The sequence below is a fragment of the Hyperoodon ampullatus genome (genome assembly GCF_949752795.1).
Source record: "Hyperoodon ampullatus genome assembly, chromosome: 6".
Taxonomy (NCBI): domain Eukaryota; kingdom Metazoa; phylum Chordata; class Mammalia; order Artiodactyla; family Ziphiidae; genus Hyperoodon; species Hyperoodon ampullatus.
This window is the reverse complement of record NC_136919.1, coordinates 29,114,839-29,136,631: the sequence shown is the minus strand read 5'-3', so window position 1 is coordinate 29,136,631 and position 21,793 is coordinate 29,114,839. Positions and strand designations below refer to the sequence as shown.

General features: G+C 33.0%; 1 protein-coding gene across 1 annotated transcript; it reads right to left on the bottom strand.

Annotated features, from left to right (window-relative positions):
• Positions 1–255: 255 nt before the first annotated feature.
• On the bottom strand, positions 256–9,896 carry CYLC2 (cylicin 2; the record flags this gene model as incomplete). Its single annotated transcript, XM_079706687.1, has 4 exons — positions 256–1,245; positions 2,704–2,825; positions 4,134–4,174; positions 9,880–9,896. 4 exons carry the CDS (start codon positions 9,894–9,896, stop codon positions 256–258), a joined length of 1,170 nt encoding a protein of 389 aa, XP_079562813.1.
• Positions 9,897–21,793: the final 11,897 nt, after the last annotated feature.

Sequence of the window (21,793 nt, the reverse complement as noted above, 5' to 3'; positions counted from 1 at the left end):
TAACTTCTGAATATGCTTTATGAATCTTTCTAGGGATCTTTCATTGAATTCTTCGTATCCCCAAATTTAGCATACAAGTCCTTTTAACGTCTTTCTTATATTTTTAATGAAGGTTTTCTGAGACTATCTTTGTGTTCTTCTTTCCCCCATTTAAAAAATTATTTCATTAATTCTTTGAATCCCCCTTTTCATTTATTCAGTTTCAGACTACTAAAATTGTTCCATCAAATACTCTTTTGAATTATCATCCAAGGCCTACTTGCCCTTCTTGGCATCTTTCTTTGCATCCTTCTTGGCATCTTTCTTTGATTCAGCAGATTTTGTGTCAGTCTCTTTCTTGGCATCTTTCTTTTCTTTCTTGGCAGCATCTTTTGACTCACTATCTGCCTCACTGGGCTTCTTTTCATCTTTCTTATCTTTTTTACTCTGCTTCTTCTTTGAATCTTTCTTGTCCTTTGATTCATCTCCTTTCTCACCAGGTTTCTTTGAATCCTTGTTCCCTTTCTTATCCTTCTTTCCATCTTTCTTTTCACCTTCTGGTTCTGTAATGGACTCCTTGCCCTTCTTTGAACCTTTCTTATCTTTTTTGGAATCTTTCTTTGCATCTCCTTTGTCACCTTCTGGTTCTGTAATGGACTCCCTGCCCTTCTTTGAACCTTTCTTATCTTTTTTGGAATCTTTCTTTGCATCTCCCTTTTCACCTTCTGTTTCTGTATCGGACTCCTTACCCTTCTTTGACCCTTTCTTATTTTTTTTAGAGTCTTTCTTTGCATCTCCTTTTTCACCTTCTGATTCTGTAGCTGAGTCTTTGTCCTTCTTTGAACCTTTCTTGTATTTTTTAGAACCTTTTTTTGCACCTGCTTTTTCATCTTCACATTCTGTAACTGGCTCCTTGCCCTTCTTTGAAACTTTTTTCTCTATTTTGGCATCTTTCTTTGCATCTGCTTTCTTTTCTTTAGCTTCTGGTTCTTTCTTTGAACCTTTCCTAAGTTTTTCCTCTGAAACTGTGGACTCTGCTTCTGAATCTGATTTGTCCTTCTTGTCTTCCTTACTTTTCTTAATTATTGATGGAAATAAAAGTTTTGCTACATCTTTAGCATCCTCCCTGGAGTGTTGAGCTGGTTTCTGTGGAGGCTGCCTCCTAGCAGCTAAATAAACAGATGGTCTCTCAGAAATTCTCATTAAAGAACGGTGCATCCATAATGGTGGTCTATGAGATCCCTTTAATTTGTCTTCATCATATCTCTGAAATATTGGTTAGAATAATAATGAACAACTTGTGTGTGAGTTACACAGCCTTTATTACCAGATATTGAATACATTTAACTTCAACCATGAAAAGATTTTAGATTTTGATAAATAGTGGGTAAATGGTAGATTGCATAGTTTATTATGCATTTTCAACTTTGTTCCTTTTTTGTACTAAAGGACAGCCATGCCTCATTTAAGGCCTAATTTTAATTTAGAGGATCTTCATAATTCCCTCAAGATTTTATGTTAAAATTCTCACAGAACTTCACTGACTAATGACAAATCGGAACCTCTCTTCACAATCATGAGAGATTTAGGCTTTGTTTTTGTTTTTTGTTTTTTTACTCTGTGTTCTTGAGATTTCTTGGAATGTCTTCCCCACCTTCCATTTCTATGCTAACTCAGAAACTAATTATTCTCTAATATCTAAGAGTTTCATGTTCAGGCATATCCTGGTCTCTATTGTCACATTCAGAGTCTCTGGAATTTAGAATGCTACCTGTGGTTAAAAGTAAAAGCCTAATACTCCTCTGCCTGACAAGATATAATTTGAGTATCAGATAGGAAACTGCAATAATGAAAGCTATAACATTCAGTGGACATTAGTTTGAGCAGAATGGTACATTCTGTTTTCAACTCCTAATCAAATATTTTTAAAAGCTTAATTGCAAAAATAGCAAATTTTGGAAAGAATGTTAATGGTTGGAAAAATAAATTTAATAAAGAAAGAAAGGAAAATTAAAAAAATATGAGAAAACAGAAGAAACCTAGGTTACTACTGATTAAATATATTCCCTAAAATAAACAAGAGTTGATGATATGTTATTTTGTGAAAACTTTTCTTGGAACATTTTCATATTCCTTGATGATTCCAGAAACATTGGGAAATATTAATCTTCTAATATTCAAAATCTGGAATTCTATATTATAGGAAATGAGAAAGCATTGAAACTTCTTAGTGTATAATGTAACTCCATGATTCTCATGAGGGGGTTTCTCCAACTGGGGAACATTTTCTGAATGTTCATACTAACTGTAGCCTTAGGATCTCCAGATTTCTGTGCTTCTTGGATACATATTTTCTATAATGTGGAATTGCTGAGCAAATATTTAATATGAAATAAGGGAATAATTTTTAAACACTGAAATGCAAATTAAATATATCTACTTTCTCCAAGTAGTAGAATTGAGTTACCTTTAACTGTGCTGTACAATATGACATTTAAAAGCCACATGTGAACTGAATCAAATTGAATGTAAAATTCAACTGCTCAGTTGCACTAGCCTCATTTCAGGTGTTCAGTAGCCATATTGGAATTGGAATGCAAAGATATAAAATACTTCCATCATCACAGAAATCCCATTGGTCAATGATGATATGTAACATATATAGCTATACATGATTTCACAAGATTATTACCAGTAAAATTATGTGATCTTTTCAATACTCACAGGAACTGTTTTGTCTTGTAGTTGGGAAGGTTTTGATCTCCTTTTTGTTCCTGGCCGTGGTGGTTTGGGAAATACCAGGGCAAAATGTTGTTGATTCCATGATTTTTTACTTAATTCACTGTCTAAAATAAGAAAACATTAAGCATACACTTTAGAATAAACAGAATTTTATCAGATCTAAAATGGCAGTAAGTTTCTCTTGCCCATTCTTTCCCATTGCCCAAGTACTGTAAGGAGGTTAATAATTCATAAATAAATTTGGTTTGGTTTAAAAAAAATAAATAAATAAAATGGCAGTAAGTAATCATATGTAAATTAATAAATGATTCAAATTATGGCTTCATGTATTTGGTAATGTTTGAAATTCTGTACTATTAATATGAGAAAATAAAATTTGATTTTTTAAAATTTTAACTAGTTTTGTAGTTAATTATATAGTCATTGTGAAACTAATATAGTCTGTAATGTAAATGGAAAAAAACAGTTTTACTGTTTCCTTTTAATCTTTCTATCTCTTCCAATCTAGATTTTTGCTTTATACTCTTTTGGTTAGAATACAATTCTACTGAGAACAGAAATTATGGTAGCTACTTCTGTAGCTCCCAAAGTACTTAGCACAGTTCCTATTTAAAATATTCAGTAAATATATGACTGAATATAAAGGCTAACACTTAAGATCCCCTTAGTAACCATATTCTAAGCTACAAGAGTAAATGTCATACACCCAAGAACTGCATTGTCTTCAGTGGCATACTAATGAAGAAAATTGATAAATAAAGAGTACCTACAGAATTGTGATTGTGAGGGTTGAGTTACATGGAAACTATAATATAAATGGTTAAAAATATTTAGGTTACCAATAAGACCTGTGAGAGAGATATCCTCATCTATTTAAGTATGTACAAAAATGCTATATATAAGAGAAAATAGACTTGTCCTGTGAGTCTCCTAAAGATAGAATCAGGATCAATGAGAAAATATGTAGAATGAAAGATATATTTAAGTTTAATATATGAGAGAAAATTGATTACTTGATATAAGAAGTCCTTCACCATCAGATTGACTGGCCTTGTCAAGTAATCAATTTTGCCAATTATATGTCCGATATAGAATATCAGCAATGTAGCAGAAGACATTCCTGACACAGGTAAGAAGTTATTTATCCACTTTTTTACACTGCCTTTCAACTGTAAGATTATCTAACTGTTTGAGTTCTAACCTGTAAATATGTCCACCTTTATGTTGCTGAACATATTCACTTAATCTTCTGTGGATATTAAGACAAAATATCTTTAGAAGATATTCACTGAGCCCATGAGAAAGGTGCTTAGGAAAATTAAAAGCTGATTTTTAGTAATACTCCATGACAGCTGTTTACCACTTATCCCTAAAATTAATCATACCTGTTTAAAAAAATTGAACTTTCTTACCTGGGATGTAATTATCATATGTCCCAAAGTTTATTTTTTGGCTATTAAAATAAGAGGGGAAAGTTTTAATTAATTTATACAAAATCACTCTATTTAATGATCATTACTGTACATAAACACTTGCCATGACCAACTAGAGAAATATTTTACATTCTTAGATCTCTATTATTATGTAAGATTACTTCATCCTAGAAAAATAGAAATGAACAAATATGTGTTTTTAACACAAACTCAACATAACTAAAACAAGATGGATAAAAACATTAAAAATAAAAACCTCACCAAAATGCATATCTGAAATATGGACATTTATGGGCTTTTTAATGTGACACCATGATTGAATTTTTCCCCACTTTATGCTCCAAATTCTCTTAAAATTGAACTATAAGACATTGAAAGAATTATAAGACATCATCTTAAAAACACTATGCCTAGGTGAGATCAGATCCTCAAAATAATCTCAGAATTTAACCAAATCCAAATCACTCAATGGCATGCATGTCTGTCTGTGAATGTGTACGTGTGTGTGTGTGTGTGTGTCAGTGTATATCACAAGCATTGATATGGATTTTGACTTTTTTTCTTCTCTAGGAGAATATGAGAAATAAAACTCTGTTGCAAAGTAGTTTCTATTTATAAATTTCCATTTGTCTTAGTACTATATGAGCATGTTTATTCTCACAAAGGGGAGTTTTATATCTAATTCTTATTTATTTGTAATGGAGGTACATATTAAGATCTGTTAAAGAAATATTATTATACATCATCCCATTATATTACAGAAATAATGTCATTGTTGATCATGAGTGAGTTTGGGGCTTACACACACGTGCATACACACACACATAAAAACACACATGCTCATACAGTGTTTTCCTATTTCAACATTACATAAATATTAAGAATAAAGTGCAGTACAAAAATATCTTGGTACCTTCATTAAAATTTTTGTTCCCAGTAAAAAACCTGGCATATTTTTGCCACTCTACAAAAATTTGAATGAATTAATTGAATAAAATTCAAGATGTGTTGACTAATAAGTTACCTGGTCTAGTGATCTCTTAACTGAGGGCGTGCATTAAAATTACTCACCCTACTATATCTCTAGGTTTAAACCTAGCCAATCTACATTTATACACTGCTGAAGAAATTTTGATTTTCAACCATGGTTATGAACTTCTCTTTTCTAAATGCTCTGAAAGAGGAACAATGTCATGAAACAATATTATTAAATCTGAGATTTAAAAAGTGGTACATACGCATGGTCCATTAATTTCTGTGTAATCTCTGAGGAATATTCTTTGATCATAAAGCAACTGAATTAAAAAATCAATAACAAAATTACAGTTGACCCTTGAACAGCAAGCGTTTGAACTTCATGGGTCCACTTATATGTGGATATTTTTCAATAATACTACCATACTACAAGATCTGTGGTTGGTTGAATCCCTGAATGTAATACCACAGATTTGGAAGGCCAACTATTAAGTTCTGTGTGGATTTTTGACTTTGTGGGGATTGGCTCCCCTAGAGCCCATGTTATTCATGGGTTGACAGTATATTGAAAGTACATAAACATTTGAAACATAAACATCTTCTAAATAACCAGCAGTCAAACAATTTACAATGCACACTTATGAAAAAGAAGCAAATGGACAATAATTTATAATAAAAATTGTGGAATACTGCAGACAGTACATAGAGAAAACTTTATAGCTTTAAATAACTATATTGCTCAAGGCAATCTGCAGATTCATTGCAATCCCTATCAAATTACCAGTGGCATTTTTCACAGAACTAGAACAAAAAAATTTTTAATTTGTATGGAGACACAAAAGACCCTGAATAGCCAAGTCAATCTTTTTTTTTTTTTTTTTGGCCACACCACATAGCATGTGGGGTCTTAGTTCCCCCACAAGGGATCAAACCCATGCCCCCTGCATTGGAAGTGTGGATTCTTTTCTTAACCACTGGACCGCCAGGGAAGTCCCAAAATCAATCTTGAGAAAGAAAAACATAGCTGTAGGAATCAGGCTCCCTGACTTCAGACTATACTACTAACCTATGGTAATCAAAACAATATAGTACTGGCACAAAAACAGAAATATAGATCAACGGAACAGAATAGAAAGCCCAGAAATAAACCCACGCACCTATGGTCAATTACTCTATGGCAAAGGAGGGCATGACTATACGGTGGAGAAAGGACAGTCTCTTCAATAAATGGTACTGAGAAAACTAGACAGCTACATGTAAAATAATGAAATTAAAACATTCTCTAACACCATACACAAGAACAAACTCAAAATGGACTATAAACCTAAATGTAAGACTGGATACTATAAAACTCTTCAAGGAAAACATAGGCAAAACACTCTTTGACATAAATTGTAGCAATATCTTTTTCAGTGCATCTCCTAGAGTAATGGAAATAAAAATAAAAAGAATCAAATGGGACCTAATTAAACTCAAAAGCTTTTGCACAGTAAAGCAAACCATAAGCAAAAAGAAAAAACAACCCACAGAATGGGAGAAATATTTGCAAACATTGTGACCAAGAAGGGATTAATCTCCAAAATTTACAAACAGCACATGCAGCTCAATATCAAAAAAAAAGACCCAATCAGAAAGTGGGCAGAAGGCCTAAATAGACATTTCTCTGAAGAAGACATACAGATGGCCAAGAGGGATGTGAAAATATGCTCAGCATCACTAATTAGTAGAGAAAAGCAAATCAAAACTACAATGGGATATCACCTCACACCAGTCAGAATGGCCATCATCAAAAAGTCTACAAACAATAAATGCTGGATAGAGTGTGGAGAAAAGGGAACCCTCCTACCATGTTGGTGGGAATATAAATTGGTATAGCCACTATGGAGAACAGTATGGAGGTTCCTGAAAAAACTAAAAATAGAGCTACCATATGACCCAGAGTCCCACTCCTGGGCATACATCTAGAGAAAAGCATGGTTCAAAAGGATACATGCACCCCAGTGTTCATTGCAGCACTGTTTATAATAGGCAAGACATGGAAGCAACCTAAATGTCTATTGACAGATGAATGGATAAAGAAAATGTGGTACACATATGCAGTGGAATATTACTCAGCCATTAAAAAGAATGAAATTATGCCATTTGCAGGAACATGGATGGACCTGGAGATTATCATACTACGTGAAGTAAGTCAGACAGAAAAAGACAAATATCATATGATATCACTTATATGTGGAATCTAAAAAAAATGATAAAAATGAACTTATTTACAAAACAGAAACAGACACACAGACATAGTAAACAAACTTATGGTTACCAAAAAGGAAAGGTGAGGCATATGGATAAATTGGGAATTTGGAATTGACATATACACACTGCTATATTTAAAAGTAGATAACCAAGAAGGACCTACTGTATAGCACAGAGAACCATGCTCAGTATTCTGTAATAACCTAAATGGGATAAGAATTTGAAAAAGAATAGATACGTGTATATGTATAACTGAATCACTTTGCTGTACACCTGAAATTAACACAATGTTGTAATCAGCTATACTCCAATATAAAATAAAAATTTTTAAACACCAAATTAGAGCAAATATAAAAATCCAAAATTTGTTTTTGAAAAGATTATTAAAATTTATTAACTTTTAGGAAAACTGATGAAGAAAAACAGAGAGAACACACAAATTACCAATATCTGGAGAGATGAAGGTTTTGTAATTATATAGATTTTAAAGGATAATGAGGAATATCAGTAACAATGTTATTATAATAAACTGAGCAACTCAAGTGAAATAGATGAGCTCCTTGTAAAACTCAGTTTATTTACCAATACTGACACAAGATGAAACAACAAAAATATGAAGATCCCTATAATTATTAAATAAATTTAATTCACTATAATGCACAGGACCCCCATTCCTCCCGGCCCCCCACCCAGTCCTCAACTCCAATAAAGAGTTATCCCCCCTAAAATGTCAATAGTGCCAAAGTCAGTAAATCCTGTTTTATATCAAGGTGAATCCGTAGGCCAAGATAGTAAGAGAGGGCTTATTAATTCAGCACAAGGGAGAGAAAGATAAAATGTACAGTGGATATGAGATCTGGAAGCTAATGCTGGAGGTTTTTAACGTTCAGATTTTTAGATACCTATTTGATGCCAAATCTTTGGGCAAACCTCTTGCACTTCCCTCAGAAGTCTTAGACCTATTCAGTATTAATAATGGAAGGATTGAGTTGACTGACACAACCTGGATTGAAGACAAAGGCAAGAAGAGGTGAAACTCTTCAGTTGGGTTGTTGCAGTTTGGATGAATAAAGGTATTAAAGAAGATTAAGTGGGCGGGGGGTGTACTGAGCTCAAAGAGGAGAATTTTCTTTATCAGATACAAAGTTGGTAGTCATGGCACAGAAATGTAAGTCTAATATTAAGTTCCTATCATTGTTAGAAGAGTTCAGAGGAAAGACAAGAAGAAAATTATTTTCTGCATCTCAAATTCTCTGTTAAGAGAATGGGAAGTTGCCACTTGAGCCTAAGGAAATATGATAAATATGATAATTAAGGATTTTTATGTGGGCTTCATTGGCTAACAATGAAGCCATTTGATTATGAATTCAGCCACACTTTTATTCAACAATAGCACAAGAGTTTGGGGATTACAGTAGAAAACAACATAAAGAAATAGTCATAAAACCAAAAATAGGTTTTAACCATTATGGTGAAGTCCTTTGAAAGCTACACAATCCTCATGATAGTAGTAATGAAATCAATATTTTATTGTGCTTAAACATTTTAAAGTAAGTACAATATGATGTTATTCTGTCATGGTATATTCCCAAGCAGAGATTACTGTGTAATAGTGAGCAAGTCACTCAACATCTAAAGTAATCAGGACAAATACAGTCAAACATTTTACTAAAGATTGTCCTTTAAAGTAGTGATTGTATTATAATGAGGTAGGCACAGGGAAGCCTGTTTTATTTTCAAGATTTGTGTTTTATCTTTTCTTTAACAGTAGAGTCCAAAGAAAACCCAGTTACACTTTCCTTTATATTTCCAGAGTTACATGCCTTTGCCTTTGTTCCATGTCTTCACAGTAAAAAGGTATACATAATTGAAAGGTTTTATTTTCCTACCTCACTTTAACACAAGATAAATTAAGAATAAGGACACTATTATCATCAAACTTCCCATGTCTGCACAGTCTGCTTTTCATTGCAAAGTACTTTTGCATACTCAATATTTCTCAAGGGGATACAATTAGTGTTTAGTTGTTCTTCTTTGTGTTGGGCTGCCCCACTTACTACCAAAGGTTTAACACCCTTGACCCATGCTCTGTAAAGTTCAGCAGCACTCCTTAGTCACTGTGACAAAAAAAAAAGTTCTTATAAATTTCCAAATGGCCTCTAAGGAGATGATAGTTATCTGAATGTCAATCATGAATTCTTTCATTCTATATGATCCAAAATACAATATGATAAAAAAAATGAAGAATCACATGGAAAAAGAATTATCCATAGCCATGTATATATTTTATCCAAGTGAATGAATTAGTTAAGTCTTGGATCAGAACAACTTACGATATTGCTTGAGAACATAAGTGTCTGTTAAACACACACTCTCTTGTTTGTCGGTGACATAATAATAATAATATAACAAACATCTCTTTACATTAAAGAGAATAAATGTAAAGTTAACTAGAGCATTTCAGTTATTTTAAAACATAAAATTTGACAAGAGGACTTACGATCTTGGTACAGACATTTCCCCCACCTATGATTTGCCAGGACTTAAGCACTGTGAGTTCCAGTTAGTAGCACTGTGAGTTCCAATTAGTGATGTTGAGAGGTGACATCATAAAGAGGCCAAGAGCACTGAGAATTAAAGGGGAAAACAAGAAGAGCCACTATCACTTGTGTTTTATGTTCTCTAATATTCAGTCTAATATTGGTGTTTACTTTCATTCATTATTACTGACTAAATACAACTGGTAGTTTCAAAATAACCAATTGATTTTACATCTTAATAAACAGATTGTATCAATTTTTCATATAGTTTTAATTTATTGATGAAAAGGATGAATCTAAACATTTATCTATTAAGCTTGGTTGTAATCCTAACTTCCCTGACATTCATGTATCTTTTGTTAAATCATTTGCATAACTTAACATTGCCTTTTCCCATTGTAACCTTATGGGTTGCTCATAGATACAAGGTTTTAAAGAAGGCTAGGTGATTATTAAAATTACCAACTTACTGACAGAGCTGAGTTAGATAATTTTAATTCTACCTACCACTCCACCCCACTAATAGATGAATAAAAATACTACTAGAGTAATATTTGAAAATGTTGCCATTATTTAGCTCCTTTTGGAGAATTTCAACTGACATTTTTTCCCCTAAAGAGTAGTTTGTTTGTTTGTTTTTAATTTTATTGAAGTTTAGTTGATGTACAATGTTGTGTTAATTTCTGCTATACAACAAAGTGATTCAGTTATATATATGTATATCCTTTTTCACATTCTTTTCCATTATGGTTTATCACAAAATATTGAATGTAGTTTCCTATGTTATACAGTAGAACCTTGTTTTTTATCCATCCTATATATAATAGCTTGAATCTGCTAATCCCAAACTCCCAATCCTTCCCTCCCCCATCCCCCTTGGCAACCACAAGTCTGCTGTCTATATCTTTGAGTCTGTTTCTGTTTCATAGATAAGTTCATTTCTGGTGTACTTTAGATTCCACATATAAGTCATATCATATAGTATTTGTCTTTCTCTTTCTGACTTACTTCACTTAGTATGATCATCTCTAGGTTCATCCATGTTGCTGCAAATGGCATTATTTCAATCTTTTTATGGCTGAGTAATATTCCATTGTGTGTGTGTGGGTATATCACATCTTCTTTATACATTCATCTGTTGATGGACATTTAGGTTGTTTCCATGTCTTGACTATTATAAATAGTGCTGCGATGAATATAGGGGTGCACGTATCTTTTTGAATTATAGTTTTGTCTGGATATATGTCCAAAACTGGAATTGCTAGATCATATGGCAACTCTATTTTTAGTTTTTTGAGGAACCTCCGTACTATTCTCCATAGTGGCTGCACCAATTTACATTCCCACCAACAGTACAGGAGGGTTCTCTTTACTCCACATCCCCTCCAACATCACAGCCTCACACCATACACAAAAATAAACTCAAAATGGCTTACAGACTTAAATATAAGACATGACACCATAAAACTCCTAGAAGAGAACATAGGCAAAACATTCTCTGGCATAAATTGAACCAGTGTTTTCTTAGGTCAGTCTCTCAAGGCAATAGAGATAAAAGCAGTGATAAACAAATGGAACCTAATCAAACTTAGAAGATTTTGCACAGCAAAGGAAACCATAAACAAAACGAAAAGAAAACCTATGGACTGGGAGAAAATATTTGCAAATGATGTGACTGTTAAGGGCTTAATTTTCAAAATATACAAGCAGCTCATACCACTCAATAACAACAACAAAAAAACAGGCAAACAAGCCTGTCGAAAATGGGCAGAAGACCTAAATAGATATTTCTCCAAAGAAGACTTACAGGTAGCCAATAGGCACATGAAAAAATGCTCATCATTGCTAATTATTACAGAAACGCAAGTCAAAACTACAATGAGGTACCACCTCACAGCGGTCAGAATGGCCATCATTAAAAAGTCTACAGGGGCTTCCCTGGTGGCGCAGTGGTTGAGAGTCCACCTGCCAAAGCAGGGGACACAGGTTTGTGCCTCAGTCTGGGAAGATCCCACATGCCACGGAGCGGCTAGGCCCGTGAGCCATGGCCACTGAGCCTGCGCTTCCGGAGCCTGTGTTCCACAATGGGAGAGGCCACAACAGTGAGAGGCCCGCGTATGGCAAAAAAAAATAATGATAATGCTCTAAAAATTTATAACAATCCACTTTTCATAATCTATGGTAAAGGCATCATCAAGAAAGGTAGAAGAGATGATTTTGCAAATACTATCAAAACTCACCTTCTCAGTAGTATGCCCACTCGTGTAATGTCCTGGTGTCTCATCATCCCTTCATATACATCAGACAATCAATACTTGAAAGCTTCTTTAAAATCCAGTGGTCTGTTGGTACGAGGGATAAGGCCCAGGACCTCAACATTCCTCTTAAACACCAAACTCCCATAGATAAACTTGAATATCCAATATAGACTCTAGCACTGTACACATAAATATATCTGAATAACAAAGGTGATTATAAAACTGCAAAAGATAAATGTAATATGATGAGAATACTACAGTGTAGAATTTAGCTAGGAATAAAATCACTTCCAGAGAAGCAAAGTGAAGAGACATTACAGATTAAAATAAGTTTGAAATATTTACTGATTAATGATGTTTCTCACATAAACCAAAGTTCTGAGTATAAAAAATAAGATCTTTCTAAAAAAATCAAACAAAAAACCAAAATCAGATCTTTCTAATATTATAGTTACTTTTTTCAAAATGAACAATATGGAACACACACACTGTTACACTTGTTATTTCTTATATTTTTTCCTTTAATTTAATTAGTGATTCTTTTTGAATTTACCAGTCTCGAGGTATCAATACGCTGCCTAGGTCCTGTAGGATAGAACTCCCTATCAGTCCTTATGTAGCTATCTCGGCTTGGTTTCCTAACATCAGGGTTGACAAACGTTGTTTTATTTTATTCTAGATTTGGTTTATTTCAACCCTAGTTCTCCACCATCGGTAATTTCAACCATAAAACTGGACGGTGGCACCATTTCAACTCCATTTCATATCTGGATAGTGTATTTCTGGTTTTGGCTTTATTTTGGTGCCAAGTTTTAAACCACTTACAATGTGTGAACTATATAGTGGCACCAACTCACATCAATGTATTTATATTTGTGGCCTTCTTTTGGTAAGGTATTTATTTCTGAATTATAAATCCTTCTTTGGTGTCAACATGACTTAAGTATTTATTACATTTAAGTGTATCTAATATTTCTATGTGTTGAGAAGTTATTAGAGATTTTGTCATGTACTCAGTTCACTGCCTACCACAAGGAATCTTTTCAAAAAGTGTCACTGGATTAGAAAGTAGAACTTTATTTAACTATTGAAGCAAACTTTGAATTTCCACATCAAATATGAACATGCAAATATGGAGGGATTATCAGTAAGAAGCAACTGAAGTATGACTCTGCTTCATATAATGACTGATGCCAAAAGCAAACTTCAGAGCTCTCACTCCTCCACATCTCTCTCTCTCTCTTTCTCTCTCTCCATATATATATATATATATATATATATATATATATACATACATACACACACACCAACAGTAGCTCTGTATTTAAAAAGTGACAGTAACCAGTACCCTTTTAGAAACTACCTGCTGATAGTCCACATGGATCAAAGAAATTCAAGAAGTGGGCCTCTCTGTAGCTCTCAAGAATTTCCTTTTTAAAGCTGATGTCATCTGTTTATGAAGCATCAGGAGAGATCTTACTTAGTGCCTGGATAAATTAAATGCTCAATAAACATTTGTTGAATAAATTAATAAATTTGAAATTGAACATGCAATTGAATAAGAAATCACATAAATAAGTGTCAGGGTTTTCACCCAGTGTCTTCCTGGAAACACAATTTAGAATTTGAAAGAGGCAGTCAATTTGGGCTTGCCCACACCCTTGTCCAAATGTTTACAAAGTTAAGTGTTAAACTAGTCTCATGAAGCAGTTGTTTTAATAGTAAAGTTAGATTGTTTTCAGGCATTGCAACTTTTGACATATTGAAGAAATAAAGATGTTGCCACATAAAAAGCTATTTCCAAAATGTTGATTAACTTAAATCAGTATAGAAGAGACCTAACCATTCTTGCCCTTGATTTTTTATGTGCCATAGGCAAAATTGATTATCTCTAAGAACTTTAGATGTCTAAAACAGTGGTTTAGTGTGCCCCATTATACTCGGCTTATTACCATGTATCTACTCTCCTCCATTTAATTCTGTTATCAATATGCATCTTTTTATTTGAGAATATTTCTTTAGTATGTGTCAGAACCACCTGGAGGACTTGTTAAATACTGATTGTTGGGACCCAACTCTAGAGTGTCTGATTTAATGGTTCTCTGGTAGGGCTTGAGAATTTACAGTTCTAACAAGTTCCCAGGTGAAAATAATACTTCTGGTAAAGGGACCACACATGGAAAATTATTGCTTTAGGCCTGTTGCTATGATTTGATAAATTTAAAAATAATTATTTAATCTTGTTATTAGAGTTAGTTGGAGGAAAGGGAGTCATCATTGCTATATATAAACATGTATCACTAATGACAAATGACATTGTACTTTTTAAATTTTTAAAAAATTTTTATACAATTTTTAAAGGTTACACTCCAATTACAGTTATTACAAAATATTGGCTATATTCCCATGCTGTATACTACATCCCTTGAGCTTATCTTACACTCAATAGTTTGTACCTCCCACTCGTTCATCCCTCTGTATCCCCTCCCCCACTCCCCACTGGTAACCACTAGTTTGTTCTCTATATCTGAGAGTCTCTAATTTGTTATATTCATTAGTTTGTTGTATTTTTTAGATTCCATATGTAAGTGATATCATACAGTATTTGTCTTTCTACATCTGACTTATTCCACCTAGCATAATGCCCTCCCAGTCTTTTTTTTTTTTTTTTTAGAAAATTGATCATATGTCTTTCTTCTCCTGCATTAAAATAAAATTTTACATTCAAAATTCACTCATTGAGCTTCCCTGGTGGCGCAGTAGTTGAGAGTCCACCTGCCGATGCAGGGGACACGGGTTCGTGCCCCAGTCGGGGAGGATCCCACATGCCGCGGAGCGGCTAGGCCTGTGAGCCGTGGCCACTGAGCCTGCGCGTCCGGAGCCTGTGCTCCGCAACGGGAGAGGCCACAACGGTGAAAGGCCCGCGTACCACAAAAAAAAAAAAAAAAAAAAAAAAAATTCACTCATTATTTTGGAATGTTATTTCATACATAATCTAGGAAAATAAAAATATAAGAATTTTTAGTTCATCCTTATTGCAATTATACTATATTTTATATTTCTGTTACAACCAAGAGAATGCAAATGCTATTAGATAAACAGTTTGTCACAATTATGTTTATCCATAGATCATTTTTTACCTTGGAAAATTGTCTAAACTTCATAGTTAGAAGGTTGCTTTTCTTCCTTTGTGCTTAGCTACAAATTTAATTAGATGCAATATCTTTTCCCCCTTACAAAGTTGTTTGTTTTTGTTTGGTTTTTGTTTTTGTTTTTGTTTTTCTTACTTAAGTGACAGTAATTAAACTGTCAGTGAAAGGAACATTTAGAACACATACAAGAACATAACACATGTGTAAATTTTGGTTATTCTGCTATGCCAAGTACAGGAAAACTGTGATATAAATGATAATGATAGAACAAAATAAATTGCTTTGAGGATAACTGATTTTAGATAGCAATTGCAAAATCTTTTTTTCCAGCTACTCCACTCAACTCTGGTGTTAATATACATCTGTCTTATTTGTTTGGGAATTATTATCCAAATATAAATATCTATCAAATCCAAGTATCTTTTGTACTACGAATGCCAAAACATTGTATTTCTGAATATGGTATTCTAAAGAACCCACTGTTGGCTAGAACATTTGTTATATGATTACAGATGCTCAGTTTATTTATTCACTCATACAGTAAACACTTATTAGATTTCTGTTGCACATCAGGAGTTTTACTATCTATGATATGCAAACACAAGAATTATGTTATAAATTTCCTTGAATATATTAACATAGAGAAACTTGGAAGCAAGTAATTTCAAGCCAATTTGAGGAAAATATGAGGATAAAAAAATCATCAAAGATTTTTCTTACTTTTTTTCTATGACTAAATGAAATAATTTCCATTGTTATCCCTGTTTTTATTTCAATATCCAAGTGTAACATTTGATTAAGTTGCAGATCAAGAAGTTGTACGTAGGCTGTTTGGCTCCAGAATCAGTTCTTTTAAGCACTGCACATATAGCTCATAATCTTTCTACTTGCAGAAGGAAGTCTGAGGCGTTATGTGATCACAAAGAAACAACCCTGCCAAGAGAATTCAAAGAGTAATGTTTTATAGAAAGATGGTACTTAATCTGGGTCTTGAGGGATGAGAAATACATGAGCATTGATAAAACACAGAAATATAAAAAATTAAGGAGTAAGGAGAAAGAAAAGTAGTTTAATGTGGAACAACTGACACAGAAAGAAAAAAGTGTTGAAAGATGAGGTTGAGATTTAGGTAGGCATAAGTTTGGTGTAACAGCTGTATGCAAATAAAATAGGTTTAGATGATGATTGAGGAGGAAGCAAGTGCACAGTTAAAAATATAACAACACAAAACAGTGACATGGGCAGTGTTGGCATGAGAATCAGGAGTTACATATAAATCCCCATCTAGTGTCTCTATCACAGTGCATAAGACATAAACAAGTCACTTATTTTTCAACGTTCCTGTCTGTAAAAGTATTGAGCTTGATGTTCTTTTCAGATCCTTTTCTATAGAAGGATCACTTTTATTGAGGCAAAAAAACATGGATGTGCTTTTCTCTTTAGATGTGTATTGTGTGAATAAGAATAATTGCAACCTGTTAATTCCTCTCTCTCTCTCTCTCTCTCTCTCTCTCTCACACACACACACACACACATTAAAAACTACCAGCAAATGGGTTAAATTCCTTATATACTATCAATATCATTAATAATTTTAAATGATGTTTTTTGCTTCCATTGATGCTATTAGGGATGAACAAATTATGGAAACTAATGTAACCTAAAAATAGCAGGGGATTTCATGTGCAATCCTCCAACAGCTACATGAGAGTCATGGGAGGATTTTAAATGGAGGTGTGATGATTTGGCTTGCAAAAGATCATTCTTGCTACAGTCCATTGTATAGGTCTTTCAAAACTACTTTGCCTTGAAGATCTTCTAAGAGGAAAATGGAGGAAGTTACATTTAAAACCTTTCTACCCATCTGAGATTATTTAGGTTCAGTATTAGATTTCTTTAGGTTAATATTGAGCAATTATTTTCTTAATTCAGAGACATGATTCACAGGGTTATGGTGTGGATTAAATTGAGTTAGATAAAAAGGGCATCATAATAGTGTATAATGGTAATAGTTTACCTCCTTTCCATTTTCATGTAGTGTTTAGCAAAATGCCCAAAACACAGTAATGGTTGGGGGAGAGCTCCATGAGGGTAAGAGCTGACTAAAAGTAAAAGAAAATTGCATTAGTTTGAGCATAAATTTCAACATAATGTTACCTTACAAACAACAGAAGTATTCTTGTTAAATCTTTTTATCCATCCAAGAAACACTGAGAACTACTTCTTAGGGATTAACCTTCAGTAAGAAGCTGACTATAGAATTCTGATAAAAAAATAATGAACATTCATGCTGAATTGGAGTCTTCCTGAACTCACTTTTAAAAAAGTATAAAACAGGTTATATCTGAAATGTTATCTATAAAAATTCAATAAGATTTTAAAATTAATATATTAAGTTTTAAAATAAAAATAAATGATATTGCTCCCATTGTAAAAGTTAAACATGCTTATTTTAGAATGTAGAATAGTAGAAGTTATAAACCTGTATTTATTGAGTTAATTAAATGTCGACAGTTACTGCCCTGAACTCAAGGGAATGGAGGTGAGGTTTTCTCAATCTTCTACTCATTCTTCAAAAATGCCACAACAACTATATATCAGTTTTAGAAGAACAGCAATGAAGATTAAACCAATAATGACTGAAAAGATTGTTTTCTGCCCTCCAGCAGGTGATAGTTTATACATGAAAATAAACATATAACTATATTTCCAATATAAAGTGTGGGAAATAGAATCACACACTATATAAGGGTTGATATGGATATGTGTTTAACGTATCTTTATCCAAAGATGAAAAAATAAAGTGAACATAGGTAAATAATAGTTTATTTCTGCAAATTATCAATGATTCACTTATTTCATTCTCAAGTGCAATAGTTGGCATTCATTATTCTAAAACTGTCATGGAATTCAGTAAATGCTAAAATACATATGATGAATTGTGTTATATCAAATATGTAAATCTGCAGTTACCTTTTTAAAAAGGAATGTAATGAGAAGACAAACAGTGCAACAGATATCTAATTGTTCCAAAATTGTATTTTTTCTAGTTCAGATTTATAAAATGAATTCATTTTTGCTGAAAATATGAGATTTCCCATTCTATACATAAAATTCTAAATTGTATGTAAAGAGAATATACATGGCATATTTATGTAGCATGAGAATATTTTCTGGAATTTGAAAACTAATTTTTAATTTTTTCCTACTGACTAGATCATTTTGATGGTATTACTGAAAAATTCACACAATCCTAGTTGTGAGGAGTGTCTATATGTGTGTCTGCATATCTATATATTAACAAAATATTTGAAAAGTCATACAGAGGATTAAAATCACTTATAAATGCATTTATTATTTGAAAATTATATACTTGAGAGCACACTCTTGAAGATATATGGTTTGAAGATTTGTTTTTATTGTTATTTTAGCCAATTTTCTTTCTTTTTTTCATCTAGATGTTTATATAGATATGAGGTTTTACTTTCTGTCATATGGAGAATTAATCATATTGTCTTTTCTTCAAAGTAATAGTTAGGTTATATTAATAGGATCCTCTTTTTTCTCCTAACTTTAAATCTTGTTGGATAAGAATGAAACTACACCCTGAGAGAAGATTTCAATACTGTGCTTAAAACCAAAATGATAGTTTGATTATTTCAAAATTTCTTCATTGTTTTCTTACCTATATGTTAGGTGTCTGCAAATAAACCCTACTCCAGCACCTTTTGCTATATTTTTGGTTAAAGTTGCCAAGTTAATTTAAACAACTTCTGGTTCATAGTACTGTTCCCACAAAATCCACCTTCCTACACTTGGTATGCCTACCTTGTCAGCCCTCAACCATGAAAACCATGTTCCACGCACTTTTCCCTTAGGTCCCACTAGAACACAAGCTACATAAATGGAGAATTGTTATCTTTTTTCTTCATTGTAGTATCATTAGTTCTTATTATGTTCTTGACATATAGTGTATGCTTAATGTATAGGTATTGAATAAATGAAGGTCCCTGGCCTCTCACCAATCTACATTGGCCCTGAATTTATTTCTTTATCAGTACATGTCTCCTAGACCTCATCTATTATTCCTTCAACTCAGCTGCATTTTCATCACCTCCCAATTTAAGTCATCCTAATCCTATTTCAGCTCAAAGTCCAGGGATTTACCTCCTTTACTTTCATTGTAATTAGTGGTTTTTATCTAACACCTATCTCCTACTTAGGGTATTTAATAAGTTAAAAAATACCATCATTAGGACATCTAAAGCTAGAAAGGCAATTAAAACATATATAGTACATTGTTACTTGGCCTGCATTTCTTAGTCCAATATAGGATTAATCCATGGAAGACCTTTAGGGAAATTCTGATTAATTGGCATGGAAATGTTGCATAAGCCTAAATTTCATCTGATTATCAAAAAAATCTATATCTTCACCAAAGCCAGTGATTTAGCGTAGTGGAAAATTTTGATCATGATCCACAGGAACAATACACTCTTTTTTCATCTTGACCTAGTACACATACATATACACACACGCACATATATGTTGATTATTAAAAATTACCCGTATAACAAACGAACCATACTTTCATTTTCTATTCTATTTTAATATATTCTATCTTATCATTTGAATTAAAATGCTGGTTATAGATTATTAAACAAATTCTGTAGCCCTGAGACAGTTTATATACTGCAGTTTTAAGATCACGGATCCACTACAACCTCTGTATTTTAAAAATAAGGAAAGACACTCAGACAATTGAATTAGATTAATAATGATGACATCACATTCTTATTTTAGCTAAAACTGATTGGAAATTCATTTGTAAAGGAATGATACTCAGCCTTAAAAAATTGTTATTATAATATAGATACATGGATAATATTTACTCTGTAATAAGCTTATGAAAAATCATTATATCATAGTACTTCCTATAACAATGTCAAGTACCATTCAACACCTCTCTTATAAGATTTCCAAATCATAAAAATATAAGCTCTTCAACTTTTAAATATGTATGTGAATAATTATTTGCATTTACTTATTTCTTCCAAGAGGATGGTCATAAAGGCTCTTTCATTAGTCACATAACTGCCTACAAAGTGGAAGATTTCCTTCTTTTTGTAGCATTTTAATAATACAAAGTGAGTAATTTATAAATTAAATGCAGGCTTTTGGTAGAGTACATATGGATATAGATCTCGAGAGTTGCTATTCTGAGTTTTCTTTAATTCTTGAGGAAATAAGATCCATAATTATGATGCACCCAAAGCTGACGTTTACAGTAGAATCTGTATTTTTTCTCATATATATGTGAAATTATATGAAGCCAGAAATGTGTTTATAACTGGTTTCATATCAGAGTTATTTATGCACAAGTATACAATTTAAAACTTTATTACACCTGTGATCAAAACTTTGAATAGTTGTTCATTACATCTATTGCATATGGTTGTTGTGAGGATTAAGTACAATTTTATATAAAGACTACCCCTAGCTAGTGCTTGGTATATAATAAATATTCAAGAGTTATCTATTCTTTTCTCTTTTGTTTAGAAGTTTGGAAGTAAAATGTTAAGGATGGTTCTTAAGAATTGTTTTTTCAGTGGGTACAAAGTTTCTTTTATGAAAGATGATTAAGCTCTAGAGATCTGCTGCACCACACAGTACCTATAGATAACAGTATACTATTCGGAACGTTTTGTGCTTAAGCAGAGAGTCAACCATTCCTAGACTGACTGGAAGGATTAATAGGAGGGCCAGTGGTGCAATGGATAACCTGTCTGACTCTAAGGATTACTACTAAAACTAATGTAAGATGGTAAAATTACAAAATGAAGTAAAATAGCATGCTTGACAGAAACTTAAAGTATGATATGAAAAGGGAAAGAAAGGGAAGATAGATTTATCACACAAATATGGATTTATTCAACCATTATTTATTGACTATACTTTAGGTATTAGTGTCTTGCCAATGTCTGCAAATTCAAGACAGAGTAAGACATTATCCCTGTCCTCCATAGCTTGCAGCCCAGTGGTGTTGGGAGTGATGTATTTGTAATACTAGTGTAAAAAGTTTATTAAGGGATCAAACGGGTAAGTTACAGCTTTGGTTTGCTCTCATCATTGCCTTCAAACGAGGTATTTCAATCACCTGCTTCCAGTTTTTAGGATATCTCAGATGCATTCAGTAATTTAGAATTGTCCAATTGGGGAGGGAGGTGCCATGCTCCCCTTCTTGCAGTCATTCCAGATATCTAGAACAGTTCTTTTGGAGACATTATCTCCCCTTTGAAGATGGAGCAATGATGGACACAATTGAGGTATCAGTAATCAACAGAGTATATCAGCAAAAGTGACAGAATGAATGAAAGGTTTTTGTTACAGTTCTTGTATGTCATCCTCAAAAATACCAAAACAGTTTGGCCCTTTGCAAAGAATGAGTCTCGACAGGCCACCAC